We start from the raw sequence: 14,524 nt of genomic DNA on the forward strand, positions 1-14,524 counted from the left end.
GTTGGCGTTTAGCCTCAGCAATGTAAAGATTGGTGCGCCAAACTACCACTGCGCCTCCCTTGTCTGCCGGTTTGATGGTGAGGTTGGGGTTGGAGTGGAGAGAGTGGAGGGCTGCGCGTTGTGAGAGTGAGAGGTTGGAGTGGGTGAGAGGGGTGGACAGGTTGAGGCGGTCAATGTCGCGGCGGCAGTTGGATATGAAGAGATCAAAGGCGGGTAAGAGGCCAGCACGGGGTGTCCAGGCAGGTGGGGTGTGTTGGAGGCGGGAGAAGGGGTCTGGCGGATGGAAGTGTATAGGGACCTTTTATCTACCTTTTATCTCAGCCCGCTTGGCACACCAGCCTCATTTCTGAAGAAGGGTTATGCCTGAAACGTCGATTCGCCTGCTCCTCGGATGCTGCCTGGCCTGCTGTGTTTTTCCAGCATCACACTTTTCAACTCTGGTCTCCAGCATCTGCAGTCCTCACTTTTTCCTTTAGAGGATTACAGGCTTACTAGAAAGGAGCTCAGAAATGGACTGAGGAGAGACAGGAGAGGGCATGAAAAAGGCTTAGCAGGAAAGATTAGGGAGAACCCAAAGGCATTTTACTCATAAGTGAGGAATAAGAGAATGATCAGGAAGAAGGTAGGGCCGGTCAGGGATAGAGTAGGGTACTTGTGCATGGAGTCTGAGCAAGTAGGGGAAGCACTAAAAGAGGTTTTTGCTTCAGTTTTCACTAAGGAAAGGGACCTTGTTGTAAATGAGAGCTTTGAGGAGCTGGGAAACAGGCTTGAACAGAGCAAGATTGACGAAGTTGATGTGCTGGAAATTTTGGCACACATTAAGATTGATAAGTCCCCAAGGCCAGACCAGATTTATCCTAGGCCACTCTGGGAAGCAAGAAAGGAGGTTGCTAAGCTGCTGGAGAGGATCTTTGCCTCCTCACTCACCACAGGAGTCGTACCAGAGGATTGGAAGTAGGCGAATGTTGTTCCTCTTTTCAGGAAGGGTAACAGGGAAATCTCTGGCAATTACAGACTAGTCAGACTTACATCTGTGGTCAGCAAGGTTTTGGAAAGAATTCTGAGGGATAGGATTTATGACTGTTTCGAAAAGCATGCTAAATTGCCCGTAGTGTTAGGTTAAAGGGGTAAATGTAGGGGTATGGGTGGGTTGCGCTTCGGCGGGTCGGTGTGGACTTGTTGGGCCGAAGGGCCTGTTTCCACACTGTAAGTAATCTAATCTAATCATCTAATCTAATCTAATCTAATCTAATCTAATCTAATCTAATCTAATCAAAGTAATCTAATCTAATCTAATCATAGTGTGATTAAAAGTAGTCAGCATGGCTTTGTGGTCATGCCTCACAAATCTTACTGAGTTCTTTGAGGAGGTGCCGAGACAGGTTGATGAATGTCGAGCAGTGGATGTGGTGTATATGGACTTCAGCCGAGTATTTGATGAGGTTCTCCATGGTAGGTTCATTCATAAAGTCAGGAGATATGGGATACACAGAGATTTGGCTGTCTGGATTCAGAATTGGTTGGCTGACAGAAGGCAGAGAGTGATTGTAGATGGAAAGTATTCTGCCTGGAGGTCAGTGGTGAGTGGTGTCCTGCAGGGCTCTGTTCTTGGGCCTCTACTCTTTGTAGTTTTTATGAATTACTTGGATGAGGAGGTTGAGGGCTGGGTTAGTATTTTTACCAATGCCACAAAGGTCGGAGGTGCCGTTGATAGTATCGAGGGCTGTTGCAGGCTGTAGCGCAATATAGACAGGATGCAGAGCTGGGCTGAGAAATGACAGATGGAGTTCAACCTATATAAATGCGAAGTGATGCATTTTGGAAGGTCGAAGTTGAATGCCGAATATAAGATTAAAGACAGGATTCTTGGCAGTGTGGAGGAACAGAGGGATCTTGCTGTTCAAGTTCATAGATCCCTCAAAGTTGCCACCGAAGTGGATAGGATTGTTAAGAAAGCATATGGTGTTTCGGCTTTCATTAACGGGGGATCGAGTTTAAGAGCCGTGAGGTTTTGCTGCAGCTCTGCAAGACCCTGGTGAGACCACACTTGGAATATTGCGTCCATTTCTGGTCACCCTATTATAGGAAACATATGGAGGCTTTGGAGAGGGTGCAAAGAAGGTTTGCCAGGATGCTGCCTGGACTGGAGGCCTTGTCTTACAAAGAGAGGTTGACTAAGTTCGGACTTTTCTTGCTGGAAAGAAGAAGGAAAAGAGGTGACCCAATCGAGGTGTACAAGGTAATGAGAGGCATGGATAGAGTCAATAGCCAGAGACTTTTCCCCAGAGCAGGATTGACTGGCACGAGGGGTCATAGTTTTAAGATATTAAGAGGAGACGTCAGAGGTAGATTCTTTACGCAGAGAGTTGTGAATGCATGGAATGTTTTGCCAGTGGTGCTGGTGGAAACAGAGTCATTAGGAACAATTAAGCGACTACTGGACATGCACATGGACAGCAGTGAATTGAGGAGTGCGTAAATTAGGTTATTTTATTTTAGATTAGGAATAATCCTCGGCACAACATTGTGGGCCGCAGGGGCCTGTTCTGTGCTGTACTTTTCTATGTTCTATGTTCTATATAAATGTAGAGTAATGGAGAATGGGTTTGGGTGGGATACTTTTTGGAGGGTTGGTGTGGACTTGTTGGGCTGAAGGGCTGAATTCACACTGTAGGCATTCTATGAATTGCCCATGGCTTGCTGGCACTGAACAATCCCAGGACCCCTAGCCCTAACGGTTGTCTACTATAGCAAACCTGTTTCTGCTCCCTGGCCCAAGTCCGCCGTCTGGCTCTTAGGTATATGAAATGAGGGAGCTTCAGCAATACAAACAGAATTGAAGTTTAAGGGAAATAGTTAGATACTTTCCACCAGGGGTTAGTCAAAGCCGAGCATTTGTGTGGTGAGAATATTATTTGCCACTTGTTAGTCTAGGGTGTAGGTTTGCTCGCTGAGCTGTAGGTTTAATATCCAGATGTTTCATCATCAGTGGCGACCTCCAAGTCCATGCATTCACAACTCTCTGTGTAAAGAATCTACCTCTGACATCTCCTCTATACGCTCCTCCTAATATCTTAAAACTATGACCCCTCGTACCAGTCAATCCTGCCCTGGGTAAAAGTCTCTGGCTATTGACTCAATCCCTGCCTCTCATTACCTTGTACACCTTGATTGGGTCACCTCTTTTCCTTCTTCTTTCCAGCGAGAAAAGTCCGAACTTGAAGGTTGCCACTGATGATGTTACCTAGCCAGGTAATGAAACGTCTGGATATCAAACCTACAGCTCAGCGAGCAAACCTACACCCTAAACCTCAACCTGAGCTACAAACCTTCACAAACTTGTTAGTCTGAATGCTGTCCAGGTCTTGCTGCATCTGGATACACACTACCTCACTAGAAGTTTTCCCTCATATCCACTGACTTTGGTTTTATTTGGACTAGTTGATGCTATGCTCAATAAAATGTTGCCTTGATGTCAAAGGCAGTCACTTTCAGCTCACCGGGTTTACCTGGCTTGACCGTAATGGTAAACTGGGGTATACGTTGGTCCATACAGGTTGTAGTTGAATACAATTCTATTCATGCTACTACTGACCTACTGCCTCCTAAATGCACAGTTTTGAGTTGCTAGAATTTGAGCCACAATGGAATGTAGCTTCCTCTCCACGAGGGAAAGGTCATATAAGTTTTCCCTCAATGTTTTTCTTTTCTTACACTCCCTTTATTCTCTCGCCATTTCTCCTTCTGGACCTGCTTTGGCAATAAATTCATCTAGTTTTATTTAAAATTACGCTAAACTTTCGGAAAAAGAAGTTCTTATTCTTTATCAATATTGACAAGACTCAAGCAGCCTACAACATACCTTCTTTTTATCACAATCATCAAGATGGTTCTGTATGAACTGGATACTGGCTGTGAAATCTGAAGCGTTGAACTCATATGGAATACACCATCCCAGAGGACCAAACTTGCGCCGTTCCTAATGTGTAATAGGAAGTGAATTGTTGCTTGTAAAACTGACTTTAAATTACTTCTAATGAAATATTTCAATATCATCAACAGCAATGTAATTTACATACATATGGGATGCAGTTAATATACTCAGGGGATTTACCAGGGCAATATCAAAAGAAATTACGACTGACCCACATCAGGAGATAATCAGGACTACTGATGAATGCTTGGCCAAAGAGACAGATTGTTAAGGAGCATCTTAAAGGAGGAGAAATGAAAAAATGGAGAGATTGATTACAGTTCAAGGACACAATCGCTACAGGCAATATCACAGATGGTAGGGCTGGGGAAGGCAGTCAGGGGCAGATAGTGATGGGGATCGGTCAGGCAAAACAAGCCAGAGTTGGAGGAAGAAGGAATTCTTGGAGGGCTGAAGGGCCGGAGGGGTTATTAAGGTACGAGGATGAGACCATGAGGTGTGGTCTTAACAAGGTAATGAAAACAATATAGTTACTTGATGGGGAATCAATATAGGTCAGCACGCACAAGAGTGACAGCTGAGCAGGATCTCACCAGGCGAGTTTACACTCAACCAAAATTTGGATTGGAAAGTTATAGAGGTTGCAAGATGGGTAGATCCACATGGGAAACATTGGAATGGTCAAGTCCATTAGTTAAAAGATAACTTTGGATGAGCAATTCAGGAGCTCATAATTTGAGGCAGGACAGAGCTGATGAATGAAACTAAGTTGAAACTGACAGTCTTTATGATGAAGAAGCTATCTGAATATTAGAACTCTTTTTGATGTAAGTCAAAGAAATTATTGTGCTCAGTGTTTACCTGAGCAGCACGGTGGCTCAGTGGTTAGCACTGCTGCCTCACAGCACCAGGATCCCAGGTTCAATTCCAGCCTCAGGCGCCTGTCTGTGTGGAGTTTACTTATGATCATTCTTGAGATTTTTTTCTGCATTCTTTCTGCTTCAACAAACCCTCTTGAAGTGTGACACCCAGAATGTGATCTAATACTGGAGTTGAGGCTGAACTGGTGCCCCATACAAGTTGAACATAACTTCTTCACTTCACATTCTATGGTCCTATCTATAAAGCGTAGGACGCTGTGTACTTTATTAACCATTCTTATTGAGTCATAGACTCCTACAGGACTGACACTGGCCAATCGGCCCAAATTGGTCCATGCCTACCAAAATGCCTACCCAAGCTAACCCTATTTCCATGTATTTGGTGCATATCCTTCTAAATTTTTTCTATGTTGTTCATGTACCTGCATCAATCACCTTTGCTGGCAGCTTATTGCACATGCTTACTACCCTCTATGTAAAAATGTTGTCCCTCATGTTGTCTTTAACTTTTTCCCCTCTAACCTTAAACTGATGCCCCCTAGTCCTCAATTCCCCAATGCTGGGAAAAAGACCGAGTTCATTCACCCTATCCATGCCTCTCATGATCTTATACACTTCTATAAGATCCCACCTCAGTCTCCTACGCTCTACAGAAAAAAGTCCTAGCTTGTCCAACCTCTCGCTATAAGTCAGACCATTGAGTCCTGGCAACATCCTTGTAAATTTCTTCTGCTTTCTTTCCAGTTTATTAACATCCTTTCTATAGCAAGGTGACCAAAACTGAGCACAATAACTCCAAGTGTTGTCTCACTTGCATCCTATATAACTGCAACATAACTTTCCAACTTTTATACTCAATGTTGTGACTGATGAAGTCCAATGTGTCAAAAGCCTTCTTCACTGCCCTGTCTACCTGTGACTCTACTTGCAGAGAACCGTGCACCTGAACTCCAATGTCCCTCTGTTCCATTACACTCCTTAAGGTCCTATCATTCACCATCAAATCAAACTCCTACTTTGATTTCACTTTCCAAAACGCAAGACCTCATACTTATCTATATTAAAGTCTATTTGATTAGATTAGATTACTTACAGTGTGGAAACAGGCCCTTTGGCCCAAAGTCCACACCGACCCGCCGAAGAGCAACCCAACCAAACCCCTTCACCAAACACTACGGGCAATTTAGCATGGCCAATTCACCTAACCTGCACATTTTTGGACTGTGGGAGGAAACCGGAGAACCCGGAGGAAACCCACGCAGACATGGGGAGAATATGAAAACGCCAAAAAGACAGTTGCCTGAGGTGGGAATTGAATCCGGGTCTCTGGCGCTGTGAGGCAGCAGTGCTAACCACTGTGCCACTGTGCCGCCCATAGACTATCCCTAAAAAGTCCACATTGGATTTTGCCATTTCTCGGCCCACTTCTCCAGCTGATCAAGGTCCTGCTGCAATTTCTGATAACCTTCCTCAGTACCCATGATACCGCCTATTTTAGTGTCATCGGCAAACTTATTAATCATGTCTTGGACATTCACATCCAAAGCATTGATATAGGTAACAAACAGCAATGGGCCTAGCACTGACTCCTGAGGCACAGGCCTCCAGTCCACTATTACCCTCTGCTTCCTACCATCAAGTCAATTGTGTATCCAATTTGCTAGCTCTCCTGGAATTCCATGTGATCTCACCTTCCAGAACAACCTACCATGTGGAACCTTACCAAAGGCTTTACTGATATCCATGTAGACTATGTCTACTGCCCTCCCTTCATCAACCTTGCTGGTCATTTTGTCAAAGCACTCGAACAAATTTGTGATGCATGATCCCCCACTCACAAAGCTTTGCTGACTATTCCTTATCAAACCCTATCTTTCCAAATGAATGTCTATCTTATCCCTCAGAATATTCTCAAGACAGGTGTTAGACTTACTGGTCTACAGTTCCCAGGTTTTCTTTGAATAAGGACACAACATTCACAACCCTCCTGTCTCTGGATCTTACTCCTGGATCTCATTAGCCGGGCCCCTGCAACTTATTTTCTAGAGTCTTGCAGAGTTCTTGGATATATCTGGTCACCTTCATACATTCGAAAACATCCAACACATCTTCTGCTGTGATAGGGACTATCTGCCTTGGCACTTTCACTGTTTTAAACACCCATGTTTCTGTGTTCCTGCAGACTTTTTAGAATCATCTGCATAATTTCCTATTGCCTTTCCATATTCTTGCTAGCAAATGAATGACTTCACATTTATCGAAATTAAATTTCCTCTGTCACTTGTCCATCCATTCGAGCACTATTTGTATGTCCTTTTGAAGTTCTAAGCCATTCACCTCACAGTTCACAAGACTCGTAAAATTCATATGCTCAACAAAGTTTGAAACTGTATCCATACACGTCATTAAATCCTGATCATTAAAGAACAAAGCTTCCGACACTGGTATGTGAACATCTCAAACTTTGGAAAACTCTTTGATTATTTACCACAGAATTTCCACTTTATCTGCACCAGTAAAAGAAAGTCAACTGCACCTCACCTGACAGTCCATGTGCAAATCATGTGAGCTGCTGATTGATGGTGATCTACCCACTTTGCAATTTTGGTGCACACATAGCACACCTGAGTTTGTACCCTTGCCATCAGATCCAAAATTTGACTAAATTCAAGGATGTTCAATTTGGGTTGACTGAGGGAATGTGTTCCACGTTCATCTGGCCCATAGGTGGTGCTGGAAAAGTATTCAGCTGATGGGTCTGTCCCCTGACCACCATTTGAAAATCAAATCTGGTGGCACAATTACCATGTATGTCTGCCACAATCCGAATTGCTGCCCCCTCACCACCTCCCCTTTTAATTTGTAAAACTCAAATTAAGGTAGACCAGAAGTCAAGTTCCTGGTTTAAACCAGTTAAAAAATAATTCATTACAAGTCATTGCAATAGATTTACTAGGATAAAGAGATACAATTAGAAACAAAAAAGCGATGCTAACATTTAAATCATGATAAACAAGCGCTTAATTCTTTATTTTTTACCGAAGGTTTGGTATCTAGGTACATAAGATGATGCCATGATTGGCGACATTGTAAACTTTTCATTGTATTTCCCCCTGTACTTCTGTACACCTGACAATAAAACCTGATCCTGATTCTAATTATAGGAAGAAAGTCCCATTGTGTTCTGCAATGTTGGGGCATTCTACTTGAGTTCTTTGTTGTTAAAGTGAAGAAGTTAACACATGAAGTCAGATAAAGTAATTATGACGGCTGCTGTAATTTCATGGTTGTTGTTTTCTTACACGATTGGTCAGTGCAGGATAGCAGACTTTGAAGGAGAATGAAGATTCTTGCTTGTGGTTCTGCCGATTTGGCACTTTTATCAACTTAATTACCTTACCACAGACCATTAACTGTTTTGATCTCTCTTCTCAATTTCCTATTTGTCATGGATGAACCCGTTCTTGTTTTGAAATTGCTTATTCTTTTGAAATATTGGGCTGGATTTTTTTGAGAAATGGCCCATCTCTTTTCTGTGAAAGGCTAGAGCTCCACACATCGAACAGGAGATCCCAGTCAGGGCTCCTTCAGAAATATGGAGCTGTACCTCCACACTCACAGTTTTCTCCTAGTGCAGAACTGTCAGAAAATGGATATCATATCCCTTTTTCAATGCAACCTCACCTGTGTACTCTGAAATATAAAGATTCAGACTGTCACACGGTCAAACAGTATCAAACAGTAAGTACACAATGTAAGTGTAAGATTACTGAGACGGTACTGGCTATAAGTAAAAGGGGATCGGGTCCAGAATGGGAGAATGAGGAGGAATGGGTCTGGAGCAGGAGAAGGTGGGGCTTGAGTTCAGAATGAGTCAATCATTGATTAGGATTATAGTGAGATAGTCAGATCTGGCTCTATTACCTGGACTGTGGTGTGTAGGAAAGCAACTGCATACAATAACGGTTTCCACATGGGTAGATTTGAATATTCGATTTGGTCTTGAGTAATTCCAGTGAATGTCCTTTTCAGTCCTGCCCGCACTCCCTGAGGGGGCTCATTAGTGTACTTGATGGATGTCTGGAAAGTAAACAATGGACAATTAGCCTTCAAGTAAACAATGAGAGAAATGAATTGGTTAAATAACAAATGATTTGTGTTAATTACACAATCAGAGATGGATGTAGGTTTACTAAGCCTGTGCGTAGTGACTTCTGAGCATGCTATTCATCTGATTCACCAATCATTCATTCAGTAACCACACCAATCAGCGTAGATTTGAACCAGGAAGACCAGAATGACCCAGACTCCAGCCATACCTCTACTGTTGGTCTTTGTTGGAATATGAGTCAATATAGAATTTCCTTTGACTTGCTGAATTTGGAAAGGATTAAAAAAGACAGAATTCTGTTTGTCAATAGATCCCCAATGATCCTTTGCAGAAGAAGCATTAGGATTTTGAATGAAGACAGGATGGAACTTATATTAAATACTCCATATTCAATTTTACATTTACTGGAAGGGCGGATGCTTGAGGACAGATATTGCTCACAGGAATGCAGCATGCATTCATGAGAGGAAGAGAAACTGGAACGTTGGTACACACAGTTTGTGTAAAACATTATATGCATTAGATACATGATTGCTTGATTCAAACATTTTTGTTATCTGTTGACCAAAATATGAAGTTTGCCAGATGGCTATTTTTAGAATACTCTCTTTAATTTAAGAGGAATGCAGGGGGTCAAGTGACTTGTTCTGAATTCTGCCTTACAACAGCCTGGCTCAGAACGTTGCAGCTCCTGTGTCCTCTTCTGATCTGTGTCAAGGGATGATGGGTCCACTTCATTCAGCACCAATTTTGCATGCAAGTGAAAAATCCAACCATTCATTTGAAGATTTCTTGAGGTAGGCACATTGATACATTCTGGCAACAGTACTGAAAATGTGTACACCAGAACTGGCCACACACCTAGCTAAATTGTTCTAATATGGTTACAACTCTGGCAGCTAACTGACAATGTGAAAATTTGCTCACCAAAATTTAGAAGAAATCCAACCTGACCAGTTGCTGCCCCAATAGTCTACTCTTGATCATCACCAAAATGATAGAAGTACTGCTGATGCTGGAGAATGGTCAGCACTTGCTGACCAATAACCTGTTTCCTGATACTCGGTTTAGGTTCCACCAGGCACATTCAGCTGACCTCACTACAATATTAATCCAAATTTGTATGAGAAAGCTGAAATCAAGAGGGAAAGTGAAGATTATTGTCCTTATGACAATAAAGGATTTGTAATTCTATTGATATAAAGGCAGTACTTAGCAGAGTACAGCACCAATGAGTTCTAGCAAAGTCAAGTAAGGATCAGGTGGAAAACTCTCTGCTGGTTTGAATCGTACTAACTCATGGAAGGTTGTAGATTTTGGAGATCATCATTTTAACCCCAAGAGGCCTCTGCAGGAGTTCCTCAGGGTAGTATTGCAGCAGCAGCATCATTAATGATCTTCCCTCCATCATAAGGTCAGAAGTGGGATGTTTGCTGTTGATTGCACAATGTTCAGCACCATTCACAACTCTTAAGATCTTGAAATTGTCCATGTTCAAATGCAGCATGACCTGGACACTATCCAGACTTTGGCTGAAATGTGGCAAGTAACATTTGTACCACAGAAGTGCTCGTAATAACCATCTCCAACATGAGTAGATCAAAACAAAACCAACTCTCAGCCAAACATCTAAACTTTTCTTCAGGATCTGGGCCAACAAGCCATTGTAGTTGCTACAGACTCGATACAGCAAAAGAGTCCCACTAAGCATGAATTGAGTAAGAGAAATCATTGGTTGGTATCCTGGACAGGGAACATCCTGTAAATCCCACCTACATCTGGTTTCTAACAGATTATTTAGCAACATCCAAAGCAAAACCAATCAAAATAAACATCTGGTTAAATGGCTACCTGGTTCCCAAAGGAGATTGGTACCGGCATGGCTGTACCAGTGATTGCCAGTACCAATCTTTAACAAAATTCACTCTGGATTCCATCCCTTAATTTTGGGTCAGGATAAAATAAAATAAAATAAAAGCATATACTGCTGAGGCTGGAGATCCAAATGTGAGGTTCGAGTCTGTCTGTATCCCAATCTTGAGTTAGACTGGTTCTATTTCCAAAGTGAAATTTACAAAATATTAAATGCATTGACTGCCTGCAGATTGTGCATTTCTTGAACAAAATATAATGTATCTGTTAATATAATTCTGCAAAAACAAATTAACCCCATAGACTTATATGTGTGTTTGTGTGCATGAGAGAGAGAGAGAGAGAGAGAAAGTGCATGTGAGTGAGTGTATGTGAGAGGATGTGTGCTTGCATGTGTGAAAGCATGTGTGAAAGCTTGGTACAATGTGTGTGTGGGTGTGATGGAGTATAAACCTGTGAGAGGGTGTGTGAGTGGGTGTGAGTGTGTGGGATGCATGTGTGTGTGTATGAGAGAGAGCATGTATATGAGAGATGGTCTGCGTGAGTGTGTGAGTATGTAAGAGTGTGTGTATACAGAGAGAGAGAGAGAGAGAGTACATAGTGTAGTGGGGTCACCTGTAGTGTGACATGAACCCAAGATCTTGGTTGAGGCCATCCTTGTGGGTACCGAACTTGGCTATCACTCATGAGCCCAGTTCCCCCTGTATCTCTGAAATCTGTCAGCATTTAGATTTTTTTATATGCTTCCTGGCAAAACGAAAACTTTCAAATTTTCCTATATTATATTTCTTTGCCAGATCTTGCCCACTCTTATCCATATCTCTTTGCTTCTATATCTCCTTATCTTCCCTTCATAACTTACTTTCCTACCTATCACTGGCAAATTTAGCTACCATATATTTAGTTTGTTTATCAAAGTCATTTAAAGAAATAGCAAAAACTTATTACAAACTTACAACATGGCTGATCCTGGAGATCCATGTATGTCCCATTAATTTCCCACAACTCTAATGCACAACGCCCAGAATAAGACTATATTGGGGCGGCACGGTGGCCCAGTGGTTAGCACTGTTGCCTCACAGCGCCAGAGTCCCGGGTTCAATTCCCGACTCAGGCGACTGACTGTGTGGAGTTTGCACGTTCTCCCCGTGTCTGCGTGGGTTTCCTCCGGGTGCTCCGGTTTCCTCCCACAGTCCAAATATGTGCAGGTCAGGTGAATTGGCCATACTAAATTGCCCGTAGTGTTAGGTTAGGGGTATGGGTGGGTTGCGCTTCGGCGGGTCGGTGTGGACTTGTTGGGCCGAAGGGCCTGTTTGCACACTGTAATGTAATCTAAAATCTAATCTAAAAATGTAATCTAAAACATAGGAGCACAATTAGGCCACTCAGCCCATCAAGTCTACTCTGCCTTTCAATAAGGTGATGACTGATCTGATAATCTTCAACTCCAATTTTCGGCCTTTTCCCCATAACCCTAGATTTCCTTATTCATTTGTTTTGGTAAATCCATAAGGATTTTGTCTCCCATTCTTTGCAACTCTAGTGAATTCAGGCCCAACCTACTCAACTGTTCCTCAGAAGACAGTCCCTCCATAATTTGGCAACTCCTTGGTGAACCTTCTCTGGATTGCTTTCGATGTCTGGATATCTTTGTTTAAATAAGAGGCCCAAAACTGTTCATGGTACTCAAACTGTGGTCCGACTAGTGCCTTGTAGTTTTAACAAAATCTCCCTACATTTATACATGATTCTCTTTGAAATAACATTTTGTTTGCCTTCCCTATTGCTCATTAATCTTGGATACTAACTTTTTGTGATTAATGGAAGAGAGCTTCCAAATCATTATGGTCTATTGCTTTAAATAGTCTTTCTCCATTAAAATAATATTCAGTTCCTCTTCTTCCTGTCAAAGTATATAACTTCACACTTTCCCACATTATATTCCATCTGTCAAGCTTTTGTCACTCATTTAACCTGTCTATTTCCCTCTGTCAACTCTTTGTGTTGTCCTTACCATTTGCCTTCCTGTCTATTTTTGTGTCATCTGCAAACGTGGCAATAATACATTCGCTTTCCTCATCCAAGTCATTAATATATTTTGTAAATATTTGTAGACCCAGCACTGATCCCTAACACACCACTATCACACTAACATACAACTATCTCAAAAATGCTACCCTTATCCTATCTCTGTTTTCTATTGGTTAGCCAGCCCTATAACCATTAACACATTAACACCAATGATTTTGGCTGTTAATAATTCCTGGATTTTCATTGACACGTTAGGAGCAAGACTTCCAGCAGATGATTACAAAAGCAGGGTCTCCCTCAGTTATAAGTCTGCTCCTTGGATTATATTCCACTTTTGGATATTGTAAAGACCCTACCATTAATGTTGCCTTCACAAAGTGAATAGTGGATTCCTGAATTCATGAAGATGCAGCATTTAGAAAACAAATTTCTTGCATTGGTCCATAACACAGAGGCAGATGATAGCAATATTAAAATGTTGAAGATACCTTGCAAATCCGTCTGGTTTGCTTGTTTCCTAATCTGCTGTTATTCTGTCACTAAATACTGACCTGGAGCAGTGTGATCGGGAATTTCGGATGTGGCTCAGTAGTTATCCACACTCGGAAAGAGTCATGCACATTCTCACTTTGTAATAAGATTTCCAGCAGCTCATCCATGAAAGCCAATCCCAAATGGCAGTTCTGTAGTAGAACCCATCCACCCTATGGTATGAGTAGCAAAAGTTAGTTTATCCAGGCTGATCAAATTCAAAGAATTAGGAGAAACTACAAGTGGGATTGAGATCATCTAATGCAGACGCTTTGTTTGAGGTCATCTGCAATGTTCAAACCTTTAAACGTAGAACTTATTGATAACACTTTAATAAAATATCACCTTTGTTTATAAGGATTTGCCAGAAACCTTCACATTGTTACAACCAAAGTTGGAGGGAATCACTGTTTCCATTACTTATCCCAGCTCTTCACAAACTTTAAATTAAACTGAGTTGGTAACATAATTAGTTATATGGGTCTCAGATTGAGTGATGTTCAGAATTAAGAGCAAATTGGCCAGGTTTCTTTAGTCAACAAAAATAACAGGCTTATTACCAAAATAAACTTAAACAAAGATATCAAGTTTTTGACAAATTATTTTAATTATGCAAAAAAGCCTCAAGCTGATATACATGCAAATGTCTGACGTGAAAGAAAGGAAAGCAAAATCTGAAAACCCTGCAACTTAGCAGGTAAGCATTTTGGCCAAGCAGGAGTTAAGCTGATGAGATGGTATAGAATGTTATTCTGATTCTGAAGTGATTCTGTGCTCACAAATTGCTGGCTCTGTGACGTCTTTCTGGAACAGTTATATCTGACTAGATTCCTTTTGCTCTGGATGGTGGGATACAATCTATAGAATTCTTTCCAGAAATTCTGCACAAGTTTTAAGGATGGCTTCTGGTGTATCTTCAGCTCATGTGTTCTGCTGAGAGTAGTTCAAAGTTTTTGAGAAGATTTGTAGCTCGGGTGCTCGTTGCTGTGGTTCTGTTCGCCGAGCTGGAAGTTTTTGTTGCAAACATTTCGTCCCCTGTCTAGGTGACATCCTCAGTGCTTGGGACCCTCCTGTGAAGCGCTTCTGTGGTGTTTCCTCCGGCATTTATAGTGGCCTGTCCCTGCCACTTCCGGTTGTCAGTTTCAGCTGTCCGCTGCAGTGGCC

The 14,524-nt window shown here is 42.0% G+C and overlaps 1 protein-coding gene across 1 annotated transcript in view; it reads right to left on the reverse strand.

Moving 5' to 3' along the window:
* The window catches only part of LOC122540182 (dynein axonemal heavy chain 8-like), a 1,320,893-nt gene that overhangs the window by 90,349 nt on the left and 1,216,020 nt on the right, over positions 1-14,524 (reverse strand). The window contains exons 84-86 of the mRNA XM_043675532.1: positions 13,381-13,533; positions 8,740-8,895; positions 3,863-3,979 (exon numbers count right to left, since the gene is read on the reverse strand). Coding sequence (XP_043531467.1) covers positions 3,863-3,979; positions 8,740-8,895; positions 13,381-13,533 — 426 coding nt within the window. The remainder of the gene's footprint in view (positions 1-3,862; positions 3,980-8,739; positions 8,896-13,380; positions 13,534-14,524) is intronic.

Source organism: Chiloscyllium plagiosum, chromosome 3 (genome assembly GCF_004010195.1).
Source record: "Chiloscyllium plagiosum isolate BGI_BamShark_2017 chromosome 3, ASM401019v2, whole genome shotgun sequence".
NCBI lineage: Eukaryota > Metazoa > Chordata > Chondrichthyes > Orectolobiformes > Hemiscylliidae > Chiloscyllium > Chiloscyllium plagiosum.